We start from the raw sequence: 21449 nt of genomic DNA on the forward strand, positions 1-21449 counted from the left end.
CCTGGATCGACACATCTTTTTATAAATTCAAACTTTTTAAATTCACTTATTAAATTACCAGAAAAAGATCATGAGGCCTCGGACCCATCCGCCCCTCCTTCCCCGTTTCAAATTTAACAAAAAATTGTCCCTCATCTCCCCCCCCCCCCCCAACCGGGGGATGTACCCTGCAATCATATGGGAATGTATCAGAATTTTATAGATACATGCAGTTGCAATAATATATGCATGCATACCGGTCTACATATACTCATTCATTAACGATATCGGTTTTGTTACAACGAATAAATAAACAGACCTATAGAAATATATAGTTTACATTCGGAATTGAATGGAAATCTAATGTTCTGAACGAAACTTCGAGAAAATATGCGAAAATGAAATGAAAACAATTCCATTTTTGTAGCTGGCTGAGTCAAGCGAAATGAAATATTTACAAGCCTTAAACTCGACAAATACAGTCATGCACATTGTGTATATAGTTAATGGCAACATATTGTGGTTTTTGCATATCTGTATATATGTTTTTGTGAATCAATATATAAAACAGAGGTTTAAGTACATTGTTAGGCCTTCGAAAAGAAATATACCCTACTCTTAGGAAGAAAATCAGAATCCACCAGTCTTACATTAAATTTCTACATAATGAAGTATTTCGTGAAGAAATTTTGTAATTAAGCTTCTTCTGTTTGTTTGGGTTTTATGTTAATTTGTAGCCCCCCCCCCTCTCTCTCTCTCTCTCTCTCTCTCTCTCTCTCTCTCTCTCCCTCTCTCTCTCTTTGGGGGAGGGGGTTTAAGGGGGATGTGCGACCATCTTGTACATTTGAGGATAAGAACGTAATTTACATTTCTTGAACTGGTTTGTTTCTGCCCGAAACTGGCCAAACATGTTGCCAAAAGATATAGAAGCAATAAAGATGAAGCACTTTATGACATTTTGTCTGAAAAAGTATGCATCATGGGATCTATTTTTAGGACAAGAAAAATCCAGTCTATACTTAGAACTCCTGTGTCTATGGAGATACATTGACGTTATATTTTCATAGAAAAAAATAAAAAAGCTGGTTTGAATTTCATATACATCTCTATACCTGTCCCATGTTTGTTTTATGGGGATTTATTTTAGTTCTATAAGTATAAATAAAAGTAAATTCTTTTTAGAGAGTGGGGTAGGGGTCCATTAAAGCGACTGTCTTAATTTCAATAAGTATACATCAGATTTCAATGAAAATATACTTGCAATGTACCTCCATAGACACAGACAAATATATTGTGATTTGTTTGGCCCATTTTAAGAATAGGGTACCTTATATTACTTTGAGGCAACGTTACTACTTAAATTAGCAAAATTCAAACTTTTTCTCAACAAATAGTAGAAGAGACGACACCAATGAACCCCCTCCATATTTTTCAGATATTTAAATCTTCAAAATAAGTCCCGTAGCTGCGCAGTTCGACAGCTGTTTTGAGTGATTAAAAAAGCATTGTCCTGTTCTTGTATGCATACTTTTCAAACAAAGTGACATGCAGGACTTCATATTTATTGCTTTTATGTCTATATTTTTGGCTAGTTTCGGGCAGAAACAAGCCGGTTCAAGAAATGTTTGCATTCTTATCCTCAAACGTACAAAATGGCCGCACACCCCCCTTCAGGTTAATCACGCATGCAGAGACCCTTGATATCGAAGAATAATGCTATAATTATGTAATTAACTGAAAACCAAGTCTTGCAATCTTGTATATATCTTCAAATGTACAAGTTTGCCGCGCATCCCCCTGAAATGAGCCTCTGAAGGCACTGGTCAAAATTAAACTACATGAGTGCTGTTCGAACTTGGGAAAAGGAAAAATAAATTTTTTAGTGGAAGGGGTTTGGCTGACCCAACCTTATGTCCGAGTAAGTTGGGAGTTGGGGTGCATGGTGCTATAATTCATTTTGCTGATAAAAACATTAGTATTCCAGGTATTGCAAATTATGAGACAGGTACGGCAGAGTACCTATAGTGGAACATATAGAGTGTAAAATTTCCATTACATATCCGTTCTAAACAAATTTAAGTCTATTTCGCAAAATTTTGATTTTAGTGTTTTGTTATTGAATTTAATTTGTGTACTGAAATCTTTTTGATGCCAACTTGTATAAAAACCAGCATCATTTACAAAAGTATCAGTACCAGATATTTCAAATATCGTCATGCTAAATTACGTCAAATCAACCTTATATACTATTTTATAAATAGTGCCTGTTTGGGAGGGTAACTCGAAAACCATTGTCAACCTCCGCTTCGCGTCGGTTGACAATGGTTTTCTCGGGGTGTCAATTTCAACTGTTACCCTCCCAAACAGGCACTATTCATATAATGGCGTCGATCAAGGTTAAGGATGGCTTAATTAAAGACAATTCGTATAAAAATGTTACATCAAATATAAATATGTGCGCATTATCGGACTATATCTCATAACTAAAAGATTTACTGAGAACTAGTACCCTATCGTCACTAAGAAAATTTACTCGTTAACTTTGTCGCCAAATTGATGTCACAGGTAGATTTATTAATGATATATCTACACCTGACAAAGAGGTATAATACACTCAATCACCGTCAGCAATCTATCATCTCCTGGTTAATATATACATAGATGGATAAACAGATTCTAATCAATATGGTACTATTAACTACATACATTAGGTTTAGGGTGTACAGTATCAAGATATATTCCTCCATTCACCCCTAGGAGCAGGGGGAAGGCCGGTCTCACCCCCACCCCCCTTACCGATAAACCGGTGCCTATGCAAGGATGATACATGTAATCAACATTTTGCTTTGATAGATCAAGCTCGTACATCTATACATAAGTGAACCGTAAAAATAATTACGTGAATTATTGAGTTCCTTTGGTTTTTAGTTTAGCTTACTTAATAACACTTGTTTTTTTTTTTTTTTTTGTTTTTTTTTTTAGGGGGGGGGGTGTTGGTTTTTTTTTTTTTTTTTTTTTTTTGTTTTTTTTGTAATAACTGTAACTCCTCTATATATTTTATATATTTCTTTCAGCGTAAAACGGACACATGAATATAAAGTGGAACTCATCTTCTAAATCTTTTTTGTTACAAAGATTGCAAAATCTCTGATTTCTTGGCAACTTGTTGTGTCGACCATTTTCAATATTAAAAGAGTGTAATGGAGTTCGAAAAATATTTATAATTTAAAAAAAATATATAATTAATTGGTTTCCTGAGATAAGATTGCAGACAAAAATTATCTACAAGGTGTTAATATAACAAACACTTCGGAGAGGTTAAAAATGATGACATCAAACTTTTTTTATAAGTATCCAATTTTCTACACTCAATTATCTTGTAAGTTTTACATTGATTTGAGCAAGTTCGTCAAACAAATAATTTAGACCCATGCTAGACATCTAGCGAATAATCGATATTCGTTTTTTTTTATCAAAAAAAAATAAAAATGCAGATTTAAGATATGCGCGTTCGTACGATAGAGACAGAGGACCAGTCTATACAAAATTAGTCATCTCTGATTTTAGAATTTCGGCCAATTTTTGTTTAGTTGTGTGTGTGTGTGTGTGTGTGTGTGTGTGTGTGTGTGTGTGTGTGTGTGCTGACATCTAAGAATTATTCAAAGCTATTTAAACAGAGTGCTCAAGTATTTCTGTACAGAGGTTAACAGTTTTTTTTGTTTTATGATTATAAGAAAAAATAAAAATTATTTTTAAAAAGGAATATTTGATACATTATATAATTTCCAAACACTTTGCTTACTTTTCTGTTTACTTACTTAACGTTACCTACTCCATTTTATTAATTTCTTCCTGCGTACTTATGCATATAAAAACTTTTGACAAATTTTGGTCTTAAGACAGATATTTGTCATAAGATAGCTTTCTGAAACGGGCCCGAGTCTTTGCTATATCATTGTTGATGCCTATTGAGTATCTCGTGTATATGGTGCGAATGAGTAAGGGAACGAGTTGACTTGATACCGTACAATGAAATAGCGCGCGAGAGGAATGGTGCCTTTAAAATAACAGACAACAGTTTAACAAACCCATGAACAAAGATGGTATGCATAATTTAACTAGATTTCTTAACCCATCATCATGTATATTGTAAAGTTCCATACAAAAAGTTGTGTTAAAGTTTTTTACTGTTCGGCATGCTTGGTCGAGCGCTGAAGATGGGGTCGTATTATTATTTCTCTCTCAGTCATTGCATTCTTTCTTAGACTAGCATTCTTTCTATAGATTATCTGCTTGAGAAAAAATTTAATGGTCAGATTTTTGCAATTAAATTTCAGATACAGGCGGCAGGCGCCCTTTTCAGTTGTACATTATTATGATTATAGATCTAGGTATTTTTAAAACTCTTACTTTATTTTTCTTCAACACATTTTCTAAAAATCTTTTGATACTGGCTAATAGCCGTTACTGCTAAAATGATTTTATTATATGATAAGTGATCAGTAAAGACAGAGAATGACCAATTGGCAAAAGACTATTATTTACTATCATTCACCTCTACAATAGCCTTTCTTCCAAGTAAATATTGTATGGAATATAAATATAATATGGTATGAATCATGACTGTATAATTTAATTCTGGTTGTAACACGCTTTCTGATTGGCTAAAGAATTATTTTCTATTGTATAAAGATTGTTGCCTACGTCATAATAAGACTAACGTCAAAAACGTATCAATACGCCGGACGTTACGTTTGAATTTTGTACAATTTTACATCATTTTAAAGGTCAAATAACTGTTTTTATCTACAATGAAGAGTAAAAAAATTTAGATTATATCAGCAATGAATTCGATATTTATTTTCACGGTTTATAAAGCGTAAACTGCGCCAAAACCATTTTATATCGTATAAAACAAATAAATATTGAATTCATTCCTTAAATACATGCTCCTTCGTATATAAATTGACACAATTAAAAAAAACATTTGTTATGGAAATTTACATGTACTGGTATACTGTAATGTACAGTTACTACAGTATGGCATTACTTTGTCTAATATGGCATTACTCTATATAGATAGAATGTTCTATTGTTAAAATGACAAATGTCCTACGGACCCAGTTTAACAATAGGATTCATCCCATATATTCGCTTTGTAGCAAATAATAAAATTATATCGCACTATATCTGGCCTAAATTTTCATATGATTGGTCTCAAATACATGTTGCTCTTTTATAATCCCATATTACCACATTAACTGTATTTGCAACGAAATCACTGCGGCCACTTTTAACATCTCGTTTGAAAATTCGCTGTTTATGGTCGCCATGTTATCAATAAAATCCGAGACATTCCGAATGCGATTTCTGACAAAATGGCAGGCAAATTAAAATGTGTATTTTAACAAAATGCCTTGGTACGTCTCATTAAATTGATGTTTTGTGGATTTAACTACATATGCATGCTCATAAAGGTTTGTAATGTAGCAAAATGTGTTTTTCCCATACAAATTATTTTTAACAGACTTAAAATTGACGCGAAATTAATCCGCTTCGCCGCTGCTTCATTGCAAGTATATGGGACATATTCTTACTGTGACCTGAGCGTAGCCTGGTCACGGTAAGATTATTCTTTCTATACTCTATACAGTATGACATTACTCAATACTCTGGACAGTTCAGTTGTTGACTATATAGAGTTTGCTGCAGTTGCAATAAGTATTAATTCTATTGTATGTTTTTACAGGAGAGGTTCTACCCAGCTCATCGGTCAACAGAACCCCAATGTTTTCTCTCAGGGTCTAGGTCAGCAGATCCCTCAAGTTTTGATCCGGCGTCTAGATCTTTCTGTTCCAGTACACCTTTATACAGACACTATGATCAACAAGATCGAGCCCTATCTGTGATTCCTCAGTGTCTCACCCAGCGCTATCAGAAACACAGCCTGCAGAGTCAGTCTTGTAGACCCATGCTGATACACAACAGCTTCTCGGACAACAGTTTTGAGTATCGGTCCAGTCTGCGGAACTCTGTTGGTGTTCATCGGGGATGGAGAAGCATGGTACATCAACCTTCAGATGTCCCTACAAAGAGCTGTAGTGTAGATCTGTGTCAGGACGGCTACTGTCATAACCCCCACACAGGGCCCAGTGTAACTCGTAGAGGTAGTTTCCCTCCCCTAGTCACGGCCCCTGCCTCGGGGATGATGCATGTGATAGAGGAAAACAATGGAGACAGAGTAATATCCACCTCCGACGAAGTAGAAGAGGGGGAGAGTTACGGAAATACATCTGATGTCTATCCTCTCACTCAAAACACAGGTAAGAATGGTCAATATTTGTACTATGATCTTTGTTTGGATGTCAGGTATTGAAATGTCTTGACTAGAATATTATTTAAGTTCTCTATAAGTCATGAATGATAAGTGAATCAGGGTTGTTTTAATGTTTTTTTTTGTTTTAATTTTGGTAAATTTAAGAGAGATGAAAATTTCAGAAAAATGAGACATTTGTGTTTGTACTTTTAGGCAGTTTGGCCGGGCAGTTTGGGAGTGAGGTAAGACACATATTTGGGAGTGAGGTAAGACACATATAAACAGATGTTAGATACAAGATTATCAGGTATTTGTATAAGGGTTATGGTAAATGTCATTCCGTAGAAACGCTGCTCACAAGCACATCTTTTATTACACATACAACATACCACAATCTTGTTATCAACTCGCTGCAGTCTATATTGTTCGCCATTCTCCACGCCACGCCACACCACACATAAAATTTATGATAAATGGGACAAAAAATTTCTTAGATTCTGATAATCATAAGAATGTATGATCAAGATAGTTATTGTACCTTATAGCCTATTGCTAATTATAGTTTATTATATTGATTTTTTTTTTGTCATCAATGATTGAGCGATGGTAGATCTAGTCAAATCACGAGAGTACCTTTTTTCCTTTTTTAAGCAAGCTGAAGTCCAGTCTCTATACTCCTGGATCATCAAACTACTGCCAGACAAGTCCGGGCCGTGTGTGGAGGGCAAACTCAGGTCTGTTACAGCCATACACCTAACACACATTACTTCTACAGGACCAACTTAAACAAGACACAACATGAGGTGCCCAGTGATCAGTGGGAAAAACAAATATCTTCATTGTTTGTTATGGGGAAGAGGAGGACACATTCTGATTTGTTTGTTTGGTGAGGGAGATGGATGATACATTTTGATTTGTTTGTGTAGGGAGGAGGATGACACATTCTGGCATTCCAGTCTGATTGCTGAGAGACTGAACTCACACCTCGTACAGACAGTCAGTGGGAAGAAGTATCATCTGATGGGGGACATGGAAGTGGAGGAAGCTGTCTTTGGAGGTCAGAAACACAAAAGACTTCAATAACAGTCAGAGTTAGTGTTCAATAAAAAAATATGACACTTAGATAAAAGATTTAGAGGATAGAAACACAATTTAATAACACCTAAACAACAGAGTTAAAAAATCCACAATAACACCTGATAATATTAAGAGGTCAAGAACATCACACATTCACCATAACAAAGAGGTCAGTTACATATCACCATAACACCTAAATAACAATCAAAAAGTTCATAAACTGAACAAAACGACACCTGAATAACAATTAGATTAAAAAAATCAAACCACAATTACACCTTAATAACAGTATGAGTTTAATCACAACAAACCAACAACACCTAAATAACAATTGGAGTTAAGGTCATAAACAAAACGCAATACCACCAAAATAACAAGCAGAGGCCATAGACACAACACAATAGCCTCTAAATAACAATCAATTAGACGTAAAAACCGGAACACAAAAATACCTAGATAACAACTATAGTTAAGGTAAAAAAAACAAAAAACATTTACACATACATAACAGAGTTTGTGGTCAAAATCACAGCATAACATCTAAATAACAATCATGATATAGAGAAACAGATAGATTACAAAATGCCTTTAAAAAAAACGGAGTTTGAGGATAAACTCAGAGTACAATTTTGGCCTTTGATGAAGTGTTTTCTTGTGTTGTAGGATTTGATGAGCAGACAGTCAGGGAGTTTGTGCATGGATTCCCTGATCATTGGAGAGATGTGGTCGACCAATTCTTTCTAAGGCAAGTTCAAAGCTTACAGGAAAGGTTGATATGAGTTCAAAATCAGAAAGTAAGCCCAAGGACAGACAACTCTCTTTTGAATTGTTTTGTTCGATCTAGTTTAAATACATGACATTGTGGACAGAGACCACAGTTAGAAGAAGGTTATTTTTGTGGATTTATGATTAATTATGATAAACCGTCTTTCCACAGAGTTGCTGCCAAAAGTCCAGATCCAGAGCTATCTGATGATGGTACATTTCTCTCTGTAATACATATAATCTTCCACACAATACAATGATCAAAAAAATATTTCTCTTTATCATTTCACAGATAATCCAGTAGCGATAAACATTTCTTTTAACTAACAATATACCTGGTAATTTCTCTCTTTAACTAACAATATACCTGGTAATTTCTCTCTTTAACTAACAATATACCTGGTAATTTCTCTCTTTAACTAACAATATACCTGGTAATTTCTCTCTTTAACTAACAATATACCTGGTAATTTCTCTTAGTTTCATTTTTCTCTTTCCTGATGTCACAACAAGAGTGTAATACTTATTCCTTATATATGTAATGTTAGATGTAGATAATGATGACATCAGCTTACTAGAAGAAACTCTAACCCCCTCAGAAGACAAGCGCACACCAGAAGCAGCCAGTGTTAAGGAATCTAAAAGGAAAGTAGGGAGACCTAAGAAAATGATCGCCAAAAAACCTGTGACGCGAGCAAGGAAGTCGGACGACGGAAAAAAGACGCTTCCAGCCAAGATATCCCCACCCAAGTATGTACTGAAGTATTTCATTTACTCCCAATGTGTTTACTGTGTCATCCTAGCAGATAACTGCTCCAGCTTGTTTTATGTTCATACTCATCATTACTGTTTCAATTGTAATGTACAGGGTTTTTTTTAAACAGTTAGATACCTTACTCTATTCTCATGTTCTTGAAATTACTAATATCTTCATCTGAATTGTATTTAGGATGGATAAGGACATTTGATCTTTACAAATCGCCAAGTTTGTTCCTTAAGTTATCCATTTTTAGTTGGAAATTGAATGTTTATTTAAGTACAGAATTTATATATCTCATTAATACATTCTAATTTGTTTTAGAAATGTAAAGAAGAAGAAAATTGTCAATGAAGGTGAGTCGGAATCAGGGGAGGACAATATTTCCATCTAAAGGGGTTCACATAATCTGATAAACAATATCCTTGTTAATTAACTCTAGTCTTAACATTGTTTGATAATACTACTCCACTCATACTACAGGCTTTCTGGCTGAAGTTTTCTCCTCCATATTCCACAAAGTATCTATTCTATCGCTGAACTTCTGCAGTGTGCCTCTCTTGTCTATGATGATTTCTCATTGCTTGCTCACCTGAACTGAAGAATTGTGCGCATGTTGTCTGAATTTTAGATGTGGTACATGTAAATGGTGATGTCAACTTAGTAGAAGAAACAGCAAACCCTTCAGAGGACAAGCCAATAACAGAAGTGAAGGAATCTAAAAAGAAAGTAGGGAGACCAAAGAAAGGGATCGCCAAATTACCTGTGACACGAATAAGGAAGTTAGACAAAGGCAAGAAGGTGTCTCCACCCACAGACAAATCCCAACCCAAGGAAAAACCCCCACCCAAGTATGTACGGAATGAGTTAAGGTTATTTCTGTGAATTGTAATCATTGTGTTGACAGTGATTTTTATTTTGGCTTTACCATCTCTCTCAGAATTGACATCATTCATCCCCAGTGTGTTGATTGTAATAATTTAATGATATATTATAACTCATATAATGGCTAGGCTGATCTACAGTCTCAGTTGTAAGGTCATTTTGTTATATTGTATAATGCTGTATACCAATGACTGTTCACTAAAAGGAAATGTTTTTTTTACTATATAAAGAAACCTTGTTCTGTATTTCTTGTGTTTTTTGCATCAAAGTTTCAAATCATCCAATGTTTTTGAATTCTTTGTATTTGGAGTGAAAATATAGACATTTAATCTATCCAATAGAAAATATCTTTGATTGCCAATATTACAGGTAATTTATTGATTGTATGTTTTAGTTAATTCCTTCTTATTTTAGTAGTGTGAAGGTTTCCAAAAGAAAAAGTGCTACAACTCTGCTCAATGAAACAGAGAGTGAGTACAATGAAAGTGTCACAGAGAGTGAGTACAATGAAAGTGTCACAGAGAGTGAGTACAATGAAAGTGTCACAGAGAGTGAGTACAATGAAAGTGACACAGAGAGTGAGTACAATGAAAGTGTCACAGAGAGTGAGTACAATGAAAGTGTCACAGAGAGTGAGTACAATGAAAGTGACACAGAGAGTGAGTACAATGAAAGTGTCACAGAGAGTGAGTACAATGAAAGTGTCACAGAGAGTGAGTACAATGAAAGTGACACAGAGAGTGAGTACAATGAAAGTGACACAGAGAGTGAGCTCAATGAAAGTGTCACAGAGAGTGAGTACAATGAAAGTGTCCCAGAGAGTGAGTACAATGAAAGTGTTACAGAGAGTGAGCTCAATGAAAGTGTCACAGAGAGTGAGTACAATGAAAGTGTCACAGAGAGTGAGTACAATGAAAGTGTCACAGAGAGTGAGTACAATGAAAGTGACACAGAGAGTGAGCTCAATGAAAGTGTCACAGAGAGTGAGTACAATGAAAGTGTCACAGAGAGTGAGTACAATGAAAGTGACACAGAGAGTGAGCTCAATGAAAGTGTCACAGAGAGTGAGTACAATGAAAGTGTCACAGAGAGTGAGTACAATGAAAGTGACACAGAGAGTGAGCTCAATGAAAGTGTCACAGAGAGTGAGTACAATGAAAGTGTCACAGAGAGTGAGTACAATGAAAGTGACACAGAGAGTGAGTACAATGAAAGTGACACAGAGAGTGAGTACAATGAAAGTGTCACAGAGAGTGAGTACAATGATAGTGTCACAGAGAGTGAGTACAATGAAAGTGTCACAGAGAGTGAAAACACACAGAGAGTGAATACAATGAAAGTGTCACAGAGAGTGAGTACAATGAAAATGTCACAGAGAGTGAGTAAAAGATTGGTGATATTTTGGTCACAAAATGCACATCTAGTATAGTAACATAATGTAATATAAAAATACCACACGTGTAATATGATAACAGCACATGTATTACAATGACATTGCACATGTAGTGTAATACCTTCTACATGTAGTATAATAAGATGAATTAAAATAACATTGCACTTTTACTTCAGTAAATTACCATAGCACATGTAGTATAATAAAACACATGCAGTATAATAACATTGCACATTTAGTATAATCAAATTGCACAGGGAGAAAAATAACAAAGCACACATAGTATAATAACAGCACATGTAATAAAATGACAGCGCATGCAGTAACATAGCATAGCAAATAAGTATAATCTTGCACATGTAATTGACATTCCTCATTTTGTAATATTACATTGCTTATGTATTACCATAACATTGCACATGATGTAAAATAACCTTGCACATGGTATAATAACATTGCACCTGCTGTAATATAGCAATGCACATGTAATATAACAATGCACATAAGCATAATAACATTGCACATGTAGCGTAATAACATTGGGCATTAGGTATAGTAGTATCACATTATTGCACATGTAATAATATATCATTGCACATGTAATATAACAATGCACATAAGCATAATAACATTGCACATGTAATATAACTATGCACATGTAAAAATATAACATTGCACATGTAATATAATTTACCTATAGTAAAATAGCACAGCACGTAGTAATATACTGTAAACGTACAATATTTGGCTATGTATTCTATTTAGTGCTTCTGGCGGAATGCGTTTTTTACAATTAAGTGAATAGCTAAATGCCATGCTTATTTGTATAAGAATAGTCACATTCAGAAATACATTAATTCACAAACCAACCAAACTTGTTCATAAACTAATTTCCGACAAATATTGTACATGCCATATATAATATATACAGTAACACATGTAGTAAAATAACATTGCACATGAAGTTTGATAAATGCACATGAATTATAATATTGCACATGTAATTATTGTAATATGATAACATTGCACATGTAGTATCACAACATTTGAACATGTCGTATAATAACCTTGATTACAAATTATTGACTGGTCTCATAATGCTCTCTGATTTTTGTGTTTTCTTTAAATTGATAAAAAACATTCATATAAGTAATAAATCCTGAGCAATGTGTGATGGTATATTCTCTGATTACTGTTCACTGGTGACCTTTGACCTTTTTCTTGTAGTGTACACACCAAATGGCAAGATGATTCAGTTGGACACGGTTCAGACCACCAGGAGTGGTCGAGCGGTGAAGCCGGTGGTCGCCTGGTACACTGGGCAATCGGTCAGCATCGACCCCGACACAAACTCGTATGTCGTCAAATACAGGACTCAATCTGCTGAGTCTTTCCACAAGGACATGGCCCAGTTATTCAAGGTCAGTGTCAGATTTAGACAACTGTCCTTGTTTCAAGTAGAGCTCACTACAGAACAGAGAAAACAGTGTTTGTGTTATCCTTTAGCTCCACATGCTTACCCATATCAGTTTAATTGTTTATGTTTTTCTTCCTTAACATAGAAGTGTAAAAATTCCTCACTCAAAAATTTTGTTTCTTTTAGACCAGATCACATGTGTCAAGAAAAACTCTAAATGTGAGTAAAATATCACAAAGAAATCAAAGTAGCAAGAATAAGGACAATGTTGTCAAAGCTGAAAAAAAGAAAGAGGAGTCTGTAAATGTAGAAAAGAGGAAAGGGGAAACTGTTAATGGTGAAAAAAAAGAAACTGTAAAAGAAGGGACTTCAAATAGGAAAAAGAAAGCTGTAAAAGAAGGGACTTCAAATAGGAAAAAGGAAGCTGTAAAAGAAGGGACTTCAAATAGGAAAAAGGAAGCTGTAAAAGAAGGGACTTCAAATAGGAAAACGGAAGCTGTAAAAGAACGGACTTCAATTAAGAAAAAAGAAGCTGTAAAAGGAAGAAAGAAGGAGACAGGAAAGGAGAATGACGTGACACAACAGAGTGAGGTGACCTGGACAAAGGAAGAGGTCACCAGATTCAATCTGTAAGAGGCAAACCCTTCATTATCTCTTTAGCTCACCTGAGCTATTGGTCTTGGTCTGTTATCGTGATGATTTTACAATTTTAACTTCTTAAAAACAAGGCTAATTGTTACCATTTTTGATTTGATACATTTCTAGAATAAGAGGAATATAAACCATGAAATTTATGAGCTTACCACCCTCAGGAGCAGGACCAAATATCCATAAAAAGCTCAAATTTTAAAGCTGCTTGGTCCGATTTTATATCAAATTTTATGCACGCTTTTAAACGATGGCTATGCTTAGTATATGTATAATAATAGACATTGCAGTACCGTAATGTCTCGTGTATAATACGCACTCGTGTATAATACGCACCCCCAAAGTTGACCAAAAAATGGCGAAAAAACAGCAGGTCCTATGTATAACACGCACCCAAAAAATGGTAAAATCAACGGCCGCCATTTTCCCCTAAACTATCGATGTTTCATGTTAATTTTATAATCCATGCGCAATTTCTTTAATTTTGAGATCGGAACAGAGCACAGACGATGAAAATCGACGGCCGCCATTTTCCCAAATAACTATCGATGTTTAATGATGATTTTTTAACCCAAGCGTAATTACTGTAATTTCGTGATCGGAACATGGCCTAAGCGATATTAGAGTCAAAGTTCTTACACTTTTAATTAAAAAGGACGGTACGATTTACATGGGAGGTATCAAGAGTTTCTTACAACATTGGAGAAGTAGAAGATCATCATACGTAGAGAAGAACGGCAACCGAGCTTAGTGCTTAAAAGTAATAATGTTTGCAGACATAAACCAGAAATTATTTAATTGATTAATTATAGTCAAACCCTATGATTGTTGTTTAAATAAACATTGTGAAGAAACGTTCGTATGTCGTATATCGTCAGTATCAAGTCGTACAAATGATCGATGTAATTTTAGCAATGTCTACGTAAAGCAATAACGTTTAACTGCATAACGGGTCACAAAGTAATTAAGTTTTATAAAATCAGAATAATTGCTTATCTACATGCACTTGAAAACACCCTGTGAAGTCCGACACCAGAGAGGTGCATGCTTCTGACACCGGAAATTGTTAAACAAACATTGACCACGCGCCGAGTCAACAGGTGGCTGCTTACGTAATGGCGAATACACTGGCGATATTTAAACTTGTTTGATGCAAGAAATAGTGTTAAGAGAGGATAAATATTTCAATACATGGGGAAAAAAATTAAGAATAAGGTATTTCTGATGCAGTAAATTTAGTATACACTCATTCAATTTGCATAACACGTTATATCGGCAGTCACTACTCCCGTGGTATCAAGAATCACGGCTTGAAAAAATGGGGTACAATTTTGGTCCTATGTATAACACGCACCCCCCACTTTTGATCAAATTTTGGCTGAAAAAAGTGCGTGTTATACACGCGACATTACGGTAGTTTTCCCAGTCAATTAAGCCAAATTTCAATGAAAAAAAATACGTACAAAATTTGCTAACAAAAAAAACGACATTAAAAGGTACGGCGTTATTTCGCCTCATGTTAAATTTCACCCCTGACGACGAGACGGGTATGGTTGTAATACGAATTTGACATCGCTTTAAATAAAGGTCGAAATGGCCAGACAAATGATCAGACAAATTACAAATAAACATGTGTACGTTTTGTTCGCCAATATTTCTAAAGTCTGCTTTCTTTACAATCGATGCATAGCATGCGGGTTGAATAACCTCAATCATTCTGGGGACGAAACCATGCGGTTTCCTTTTCTAAACATTCCCGTGATGCATTTTGGTTTGTTTTTTCGTTTGCCCAAAGCGATATTATTTTATTTACTTTGAGTATTTCTAACTTTGAAAGGAGATTGATTCTGCTGGTGTAAATAGGAGAAAGTCCATAACTTTCTAAGATAAATGATTTGTATGAACAAAATTTTGATACTGTAATTCAAAAAAATCGGACCAAGCAGCTTTAAAAAAATCTTCAACTCTACTCCCAAACGTGTAAATAACTAAGCATAGTTATGATGTGTATAAAACCTTCTACCACAGATGTAAAATTCATGGGTTCAGGACCTTGCACAGGGCAAATATGGCCATTTAGTGAAAATGCATTGAATCTTAGAAAATCTTCCCTATTTCCAAAGCATTGAAAGATGAACAGAACGTATATGGTTATGATGCCAATGAAACCCTCTTGTTACTGTGGAATCATTTAAATTCGTGGGGGCCAATTTTCGAGGATTGTGAGTTTTATGCTTATTTATGGGGACGTAACTTCATGAGTGCGTCGGTTTTCATTTTCAGTAACAAAGATAACTCCTTCTAAATTTGCTTTGGTTGAGGGTGTAAATTCGTGGGGAAGGCTACCCACGAATACCACGAAAATTGAGCCACCACGAATTTTAACAATTCCACAGTAAATTGTGAAGTTCATGCCCCCTGGGTCAGGGATTCAGGTCCTTGGGTCAGGCCAATATGTCCACATTGTAAAAACGTATAAAACTTTATAAAAATTTTCTCTGTACTTACCGTTCTAACAGATTAATCTGTTATCTGTATTCAAAAATTACTTATATTGATGATATACTTGTTAGGTTTATTTCTTGAATAAGCTTTATTCATAAGTGCAATATGATTTAAAAGATGAAATAAATTGATCTGTTCAAGTTTAATGAGAAGATTTCATTTAAAAACAAAAACAAAAAAAACCTATAAACATGCAAACATGTATTTCCCAAAACTTATTATCATATGTATCATGATAATTACAGAATTTTCACTCTTTGCATTTATTACTGAGATGTTTTGTGAGAACAACTCTTCCAAACCAGTTGAACATAATTTCATGAAAGAACATTTGCAAAATCAATTATCAAAGTGAATGTTGATATTTTCCTTTCAGAATAGTAAGAAATTTGAATCAGGATGACCCCGACTTTTGGAACAAAATTATGAACTATGTAAGAACAAAAACTATAGAAGAATGCCAGGAACATTTCTACACAGCCATGTCCAGCAGAAAGAGGCCCAGCAAACCTCAAAATTCTGCCAAAGGTTTGTATCTTATATTCAGGTTGATTAATTTCTATAATATTAAGTCATATTCATTAGTGAAGGACAGGGTTGTCTCTTAAAATTGAAGTAGAAGGAAGAAAAAAAAAAGTAGAAGGGGGTCTGGGGGTCTTGCTTATAGCTACATTGTGTTTGAAATGCAATAATAGCAGGGTAATTAAGGCATTATAGGCGGGGAATTCCCTGCCCCCCGGGTCTAAGAGAAAATTCTGCTTGAAGGATCTAAAAAAATCATCATACTTTGAAGGTCTGGCTTTGTTTTGAATTTCATGTTGAATAATTAGTTAACTTGGCTTTGTTCATATATTGGAATTGACTCTAATATAACATCTGTGATAGAAAAGACGTTAATGGAGATATTTAATTATCAATTTAATGTTTAATGCCCTTGATATATTATTATATTATTACATATTGAAACAGATATTTACTTTGTTAATTTTATTGTCATGAAAATAGATTTTGACTGTACAAATAATGGTATGTCCTTTGAGGATCAGTAGTCTAAACTACTAGCATTACCTTGTTGATTTAAGAAAGTATCTTATCTATAGATTTGAATTGATCCGCTCTAACTCTGATTTCACTAAGAATTAGATTTTATCTTCTCCAGACCCTAAGGAGCATGAGGTAGCCCTGACAGCAAAGCGAGGAACACTGAAGAGAAAGCAGCAGTTACGGGACTTAGTTGACCACTCCAACAAGCGGTACCAGGAAGACCTGTTTGATGGTACACCATATCGCCACCACTCTAAAGTAAGTGTTTGATGGTACACTGTATTGCCACCGCTCTAAAGTAAGTGTGTAATAGTATACCGAATCACAACCTCTCTAGAATTAGTGTTTGATGGTTCACTATATCGCCATCACCTTAAAACAAGTATTTGATAGTACACCGAACTACCACCACTCTAAAGTAAGTGTTTGATGGTACACAGTATCGCCGCTACTTAAAGTAAGTGTTTGATGGTATGCAGTATCACCACCACTCTAAAGTAAGTGTTTGATGGTATGCCGTATCACCACCTGTCTAAAGTAAGTGTTTGATGGTATGCAGTATCACCACCACTCTAAAGTAAGTGTTTGATGGTATGCCGTATCACCACCTGTCTAAAGTAAGTGTTTGATGGTATGCAGTATCACCACCTGTCTAAAGTAAGTGTTTGATGGTACATCGTATCGCCACCACTCTAAAGTGTTTGATGGTTCATCATATCATAATCACTCTTAAGTAAGTGTCATATTGTATACCATTATCCCACCATTATATAGTTTGTACTCGATGGTACCAGGTAGTAGGGGACAAGTATTGCCTATGCTATATTCTCAGAATATTGTATTTTATGGTACTGTGTAACTGCCATTACTCAAAAGAAAGTGTTCACAAGCTTTAGTGATTGCTTAATCCCTGTCACTATTTTATGATAGTGTTCACAGTCTTAAGTGTTGGATGTTTGAAATAATGTGTCAGTTATAAATCAAGACAAATAAAATTGCAAAAACGAGTTTACAAGATTGTATTTTGGAAATAAATATGAACAATAAAATTCCATTGAAAGAAAATTAAACGCCAGTGAAACTGTTACATGATATTAAAAAAATCCATGAAAAAGATGTATATGAATATCAATAATGTGACACAGGGTCAGATCATTTAGCAGCTAAGTCATTGAGAGGATTAACAAGTACCAGTGTAAGGGGCCATTGTGTCTGTATATCTATATATATATATCTCCTCGTAGATACCACGCCTCTCGGGGGATCAACAAGACGACGTTTTTGCTGAGCTGAGCAAGAGGAATCCCCACATGATGAACAAAGTGTTCACACCAATGACACGCATCAATATGGATCCTGTGTCCACCAAGAAGACCCCCTCGTCTGGCCTCACTGCAGACCCAAAGATTAACAGGTGAGAGTTCAAACACTACTTCTAGTCATACTTCAAGATGAAATTTTGCCTAATAGGTAGGTACAAAGAATAGTGTATTTCATGCTTCAATTTTTATTATTAACTGGGTTTTCTAAAAGAAAAATTCAGTTATTGGAATGGTGAAAATGGCGGGTGGGCGGGCGGCTGCCAAAAGGGTATCCCTATTGAACGGATAACTCCTCCTACAGTTTTCAAGATAGGAAGTTGTTGTTTTGCAAATCAGTTGTACATTTATATACCAGAGCTTTGCATATTTCTTGGATTTCGATTTTTGATCATTTTTGAAAAAAATACCAGCTGTTGAACTTTGTCATTTTCTTGCAGAATATTGCATATAGGATACCCCTATAGTACGGATAACTTTTCCTACTGTTTTCAGATAGGAATTTGTTGTTTTACAGATCAACTGTACAAATATCAGAGCTGTGCATATTATTTTAATTTTGAGATTTTATAATTTTTGAAAAAAATAAAATTAGCTGTTGAACTTCGTCATTTTTTAGCAGAATATTGCCTATAGGATACTCCTATTGTACGGATAATCCTCCTATAGTTTTGAAGATAGGAAATTGTTGTTTTGCAAATCAGTTGTACATATATCAGATTGCATATTTCTTGGATTTTGATTTTTGATAATATTTGAAAAAAATATTAGCTGTTTAGTTATTTTCATGCAGAATATTGCATAAAGGGTAACCCATGTCTCTAGATTGGTTATGTTTATTAATTCAGGGGTGACAAATGGATTCTGAATACCCAAAAGAAAACCTGGTTTGCTGTCACATTGACAGATTTTCTCTTGTCACCTTTTCAAAAAAGATGCCTGAAGCTCAAACACCTTTTTATACCCCCGCTCCGCAGGAGAGGGGGTATACTGTTTTACCCTTGTGTGTCTGTCTGTCTGTCTGTCCATCCGTCCGTCTGTCTGTCTGTCCGTCCGTAACAAAAATTTCTGTCGCATTTATCTCAGCAAACATTTATAGCAGATGCTTGAAATTTTTACACAGTGTTTGTTAAGGCATGCCATATCGTGGGATATATTTTTGTACCAATCGGACGTCAACTTCCTGTTAAATGACGACTTTGCTTATTTTGTAACCAAAATTTTCAAACAAATTTTTGTCAAAGATTTCTCAGCAACTATTTAACGCAGATGCTTGAAATTTTTACACAATATTTGTATAGGCATACCATATCGTGGGATATATTTTTTTACCAATCAGACGTCAACTTCCTGTTAAATGAGTACTTTGTTTATTTTAGCCAAAATTTTCAAACAAATTTTCGTCAAAGATTTCTCAGCATCTATTTAACGCAGATGCTTTAAATTTTTACACAGTGTTTGTTAAGGCATGCCATATCGTGGGATATATTTTTGTACCAATTGGACGTCAACTTCCTGTTAAATGAGTACTTTGTTTATTTTAGCCAAAATTTTCAAACAAATTTTCCTCAAAGATTTCTCAGCAGCTATTAATCACAGATGCTTGAAATTTTAACCCACTATTTGTTTAGGCATGGCATATTGTGGGATATATTTCTGTACCAATCGGATGCCAGCTTTCTGTTTAATGTCGACTTTGCTTATTTTGCATATTCACATCAGAGCGGGGGTATCACTAGTGAGCATTGGCTCACAGATATCTTGTTAAAAATGGTCCGTGAGGCTGATACATGAAACACGATGCATTTATAAAGAGAATTTCTCTGAAGAAGCATGTTGCTAACAGATCATACAGTACCTACTGTACATGCACTACTCAATGTAGTGTACAGCCAAACTGGTGCCACAACACTTGCAAAAGAATTAGGTACAGTTTCAGTCAGATTTTGCCCTGTTTTAGAGTAATTTTTAAAAATATCACAAAAAATGGAAATGCAACAGTTATCTACACAAGAATATTAATAAACTAAGAATCTATAAATAGTTACCTGATAAGACTTTCACAAGGGTAATTGTGACGTTACAAACAGTGCTTTTTACCGTAATTTTCATAAAACTGAGCAGAAGACACCAATACCTCAGTAGTTTTTTTAATAGAAAACTGTCCGCAGCTGTCGCCCACAATGAAACTTGCATTATCACTTTATCATGTTATGACACATAAAATATATTAATTTTGTTGTGGGCGACGGCTGCGGACACATTTTCCTCTTCAATAAACTATGAGAAAATGTGTCATTTTTCATCATCAATTATGACTAAATCTTAGAAATTTGCCAAAATGTTAAAGTCAATTATTTTTTGAAACAAGATAAAAGTGTATAACTTCATATTTTGTATACACACATGTTCAAGATAGCATATTCATGAGATTTAAACCATTTTTGAATTTTAGGGCAAATATTAAAAGAAACTGTACCTTCTTCTTTAGTCAAGTTAACTGTATGTAGTCAAGCACTAGCCAGATCAGACTGGCAAAGATTTTAGGGATATATATATATACACACATGTATACAAGAACCTTTCTTTGGTGAAATAATGTCATTATACAGCTGTTTTCTGAAACAGAAGAAGAAAATTAGTTGTTAAATATTGACAACATTTTCGATGATTTCTTTTTATCCATTCTTGGCTCTGCAATAAATCTTTCATTTATTGTTGCCAAGTTGAAAGGACTTTACCTGAAGAACCCAAACCAGAAAAATCAGTCTGCAACATACATGTACATGCAGTAGCAGTATAATAAATAGATAAGAACTTATCAAGGTACAAATAGTAAGTATTACTGTGTGCTTTATTTTATTGTGTGCTGTAATTCCAGAAAAGATGCTGATCAGTACATTCACAAGATGAACATTCAGCGGCGCAAACTTGGCAACAAAAAGACCAAGCCGTCAAAAGATAAGGTAAAACTCCTCTGTTTTGAATTATAAAAGGAAGGAAGGGAGGCCTTAATAGTGTAAATATTTTACTGTGTTTCTAAATGACAATTTTATTATAGATGTAAAGGTGTTCCTATTCCTTAAACATTTTTTTTTTTTTTTAAATTGTTTCAGGTCAAGGACAAGACTCCTGTTCCAAACAAAAAACTGTTCGGTAAAAGTGATGACCTCCAGAGCCTCTTAATGGAGCGGTGTGATTCGGACAGTAACCATGACGACTCGGATCAGGAATCGGACTATTACTTCTCAGAGGAGGGGGATGTGTAAACTATTTGAATTACTAGGATTTTATCTTGAATCTTTACCAGCTACAGAATCTACAACAAATCCGTGACCGTTGTG

At 34.8% G+C, this 21449-nt stretch overlaps 1 protein-coding gene across 3 annotated transcripts; it reads left to right on the plus strand.

The window, feature by feature from the left end:
- Positions 1-3995: 3995 nt before the first annotated feature.
- On the plus strand, positions 3996-21374 carry LOC128175166 (mis18-binding protein 1-like). Of its 3 annotated transcripts, XM_052840594.1 has the most exons (18): positions 3996-4082; positions 5729-6302; positions 6509-6561; positions 6947-7029; positions 7222-7352; positions 8036-8117; positions 8310-8350; positions 8686-8887; positions 9219-9250; positions 9526-9745; positions 10194-10249; positions 12400-12593; positions 12776-13218; positions 16119-16270; positions 16902-17044; positions 18031-18200; positions 20987-21071; positions 21222-21374. In XM_052840594.1, exons 1-18 carry the CDS (start codon positions 4080-4082, stop codon positions 21372-21374), a joined length of 2817 nt encoding a protein of 938 aa, XP_052696554.1. In that variant the 5' UTR covers positions 3996-4079. The 3 variants fall into 3 exon arrangements, with proteins under 3 accessions (XP_052696554.1, XP_052696553.1, XP_052696555.1); XM_052840593.1 differs by lacking the exon at positions 3996-4082 and having other exon boundaries at positions 5717-6302; XM_052840595.1 differs by lacking the exon at positions 3996-4082 and having other exon boundaries at positions 5717-6302; positions 6509-6537.
- Positions 21375-21449: the final 75 nt, after the last annotated feature.

The sequence above is a fragment of the Crassostrea angulata genome, chromosome 3 (assembly GCF_025612915.1).
Source record: "Crassostrea angulata isolate pt1a10 chromosome 3, ASM2561291v2, whole genome shotgun sequence".
NCBI lineage: Eukaryota > Metazoa > Mollusca > Bivalvia > Ostreida > Ostreidae > Magallana > Magallana angulata.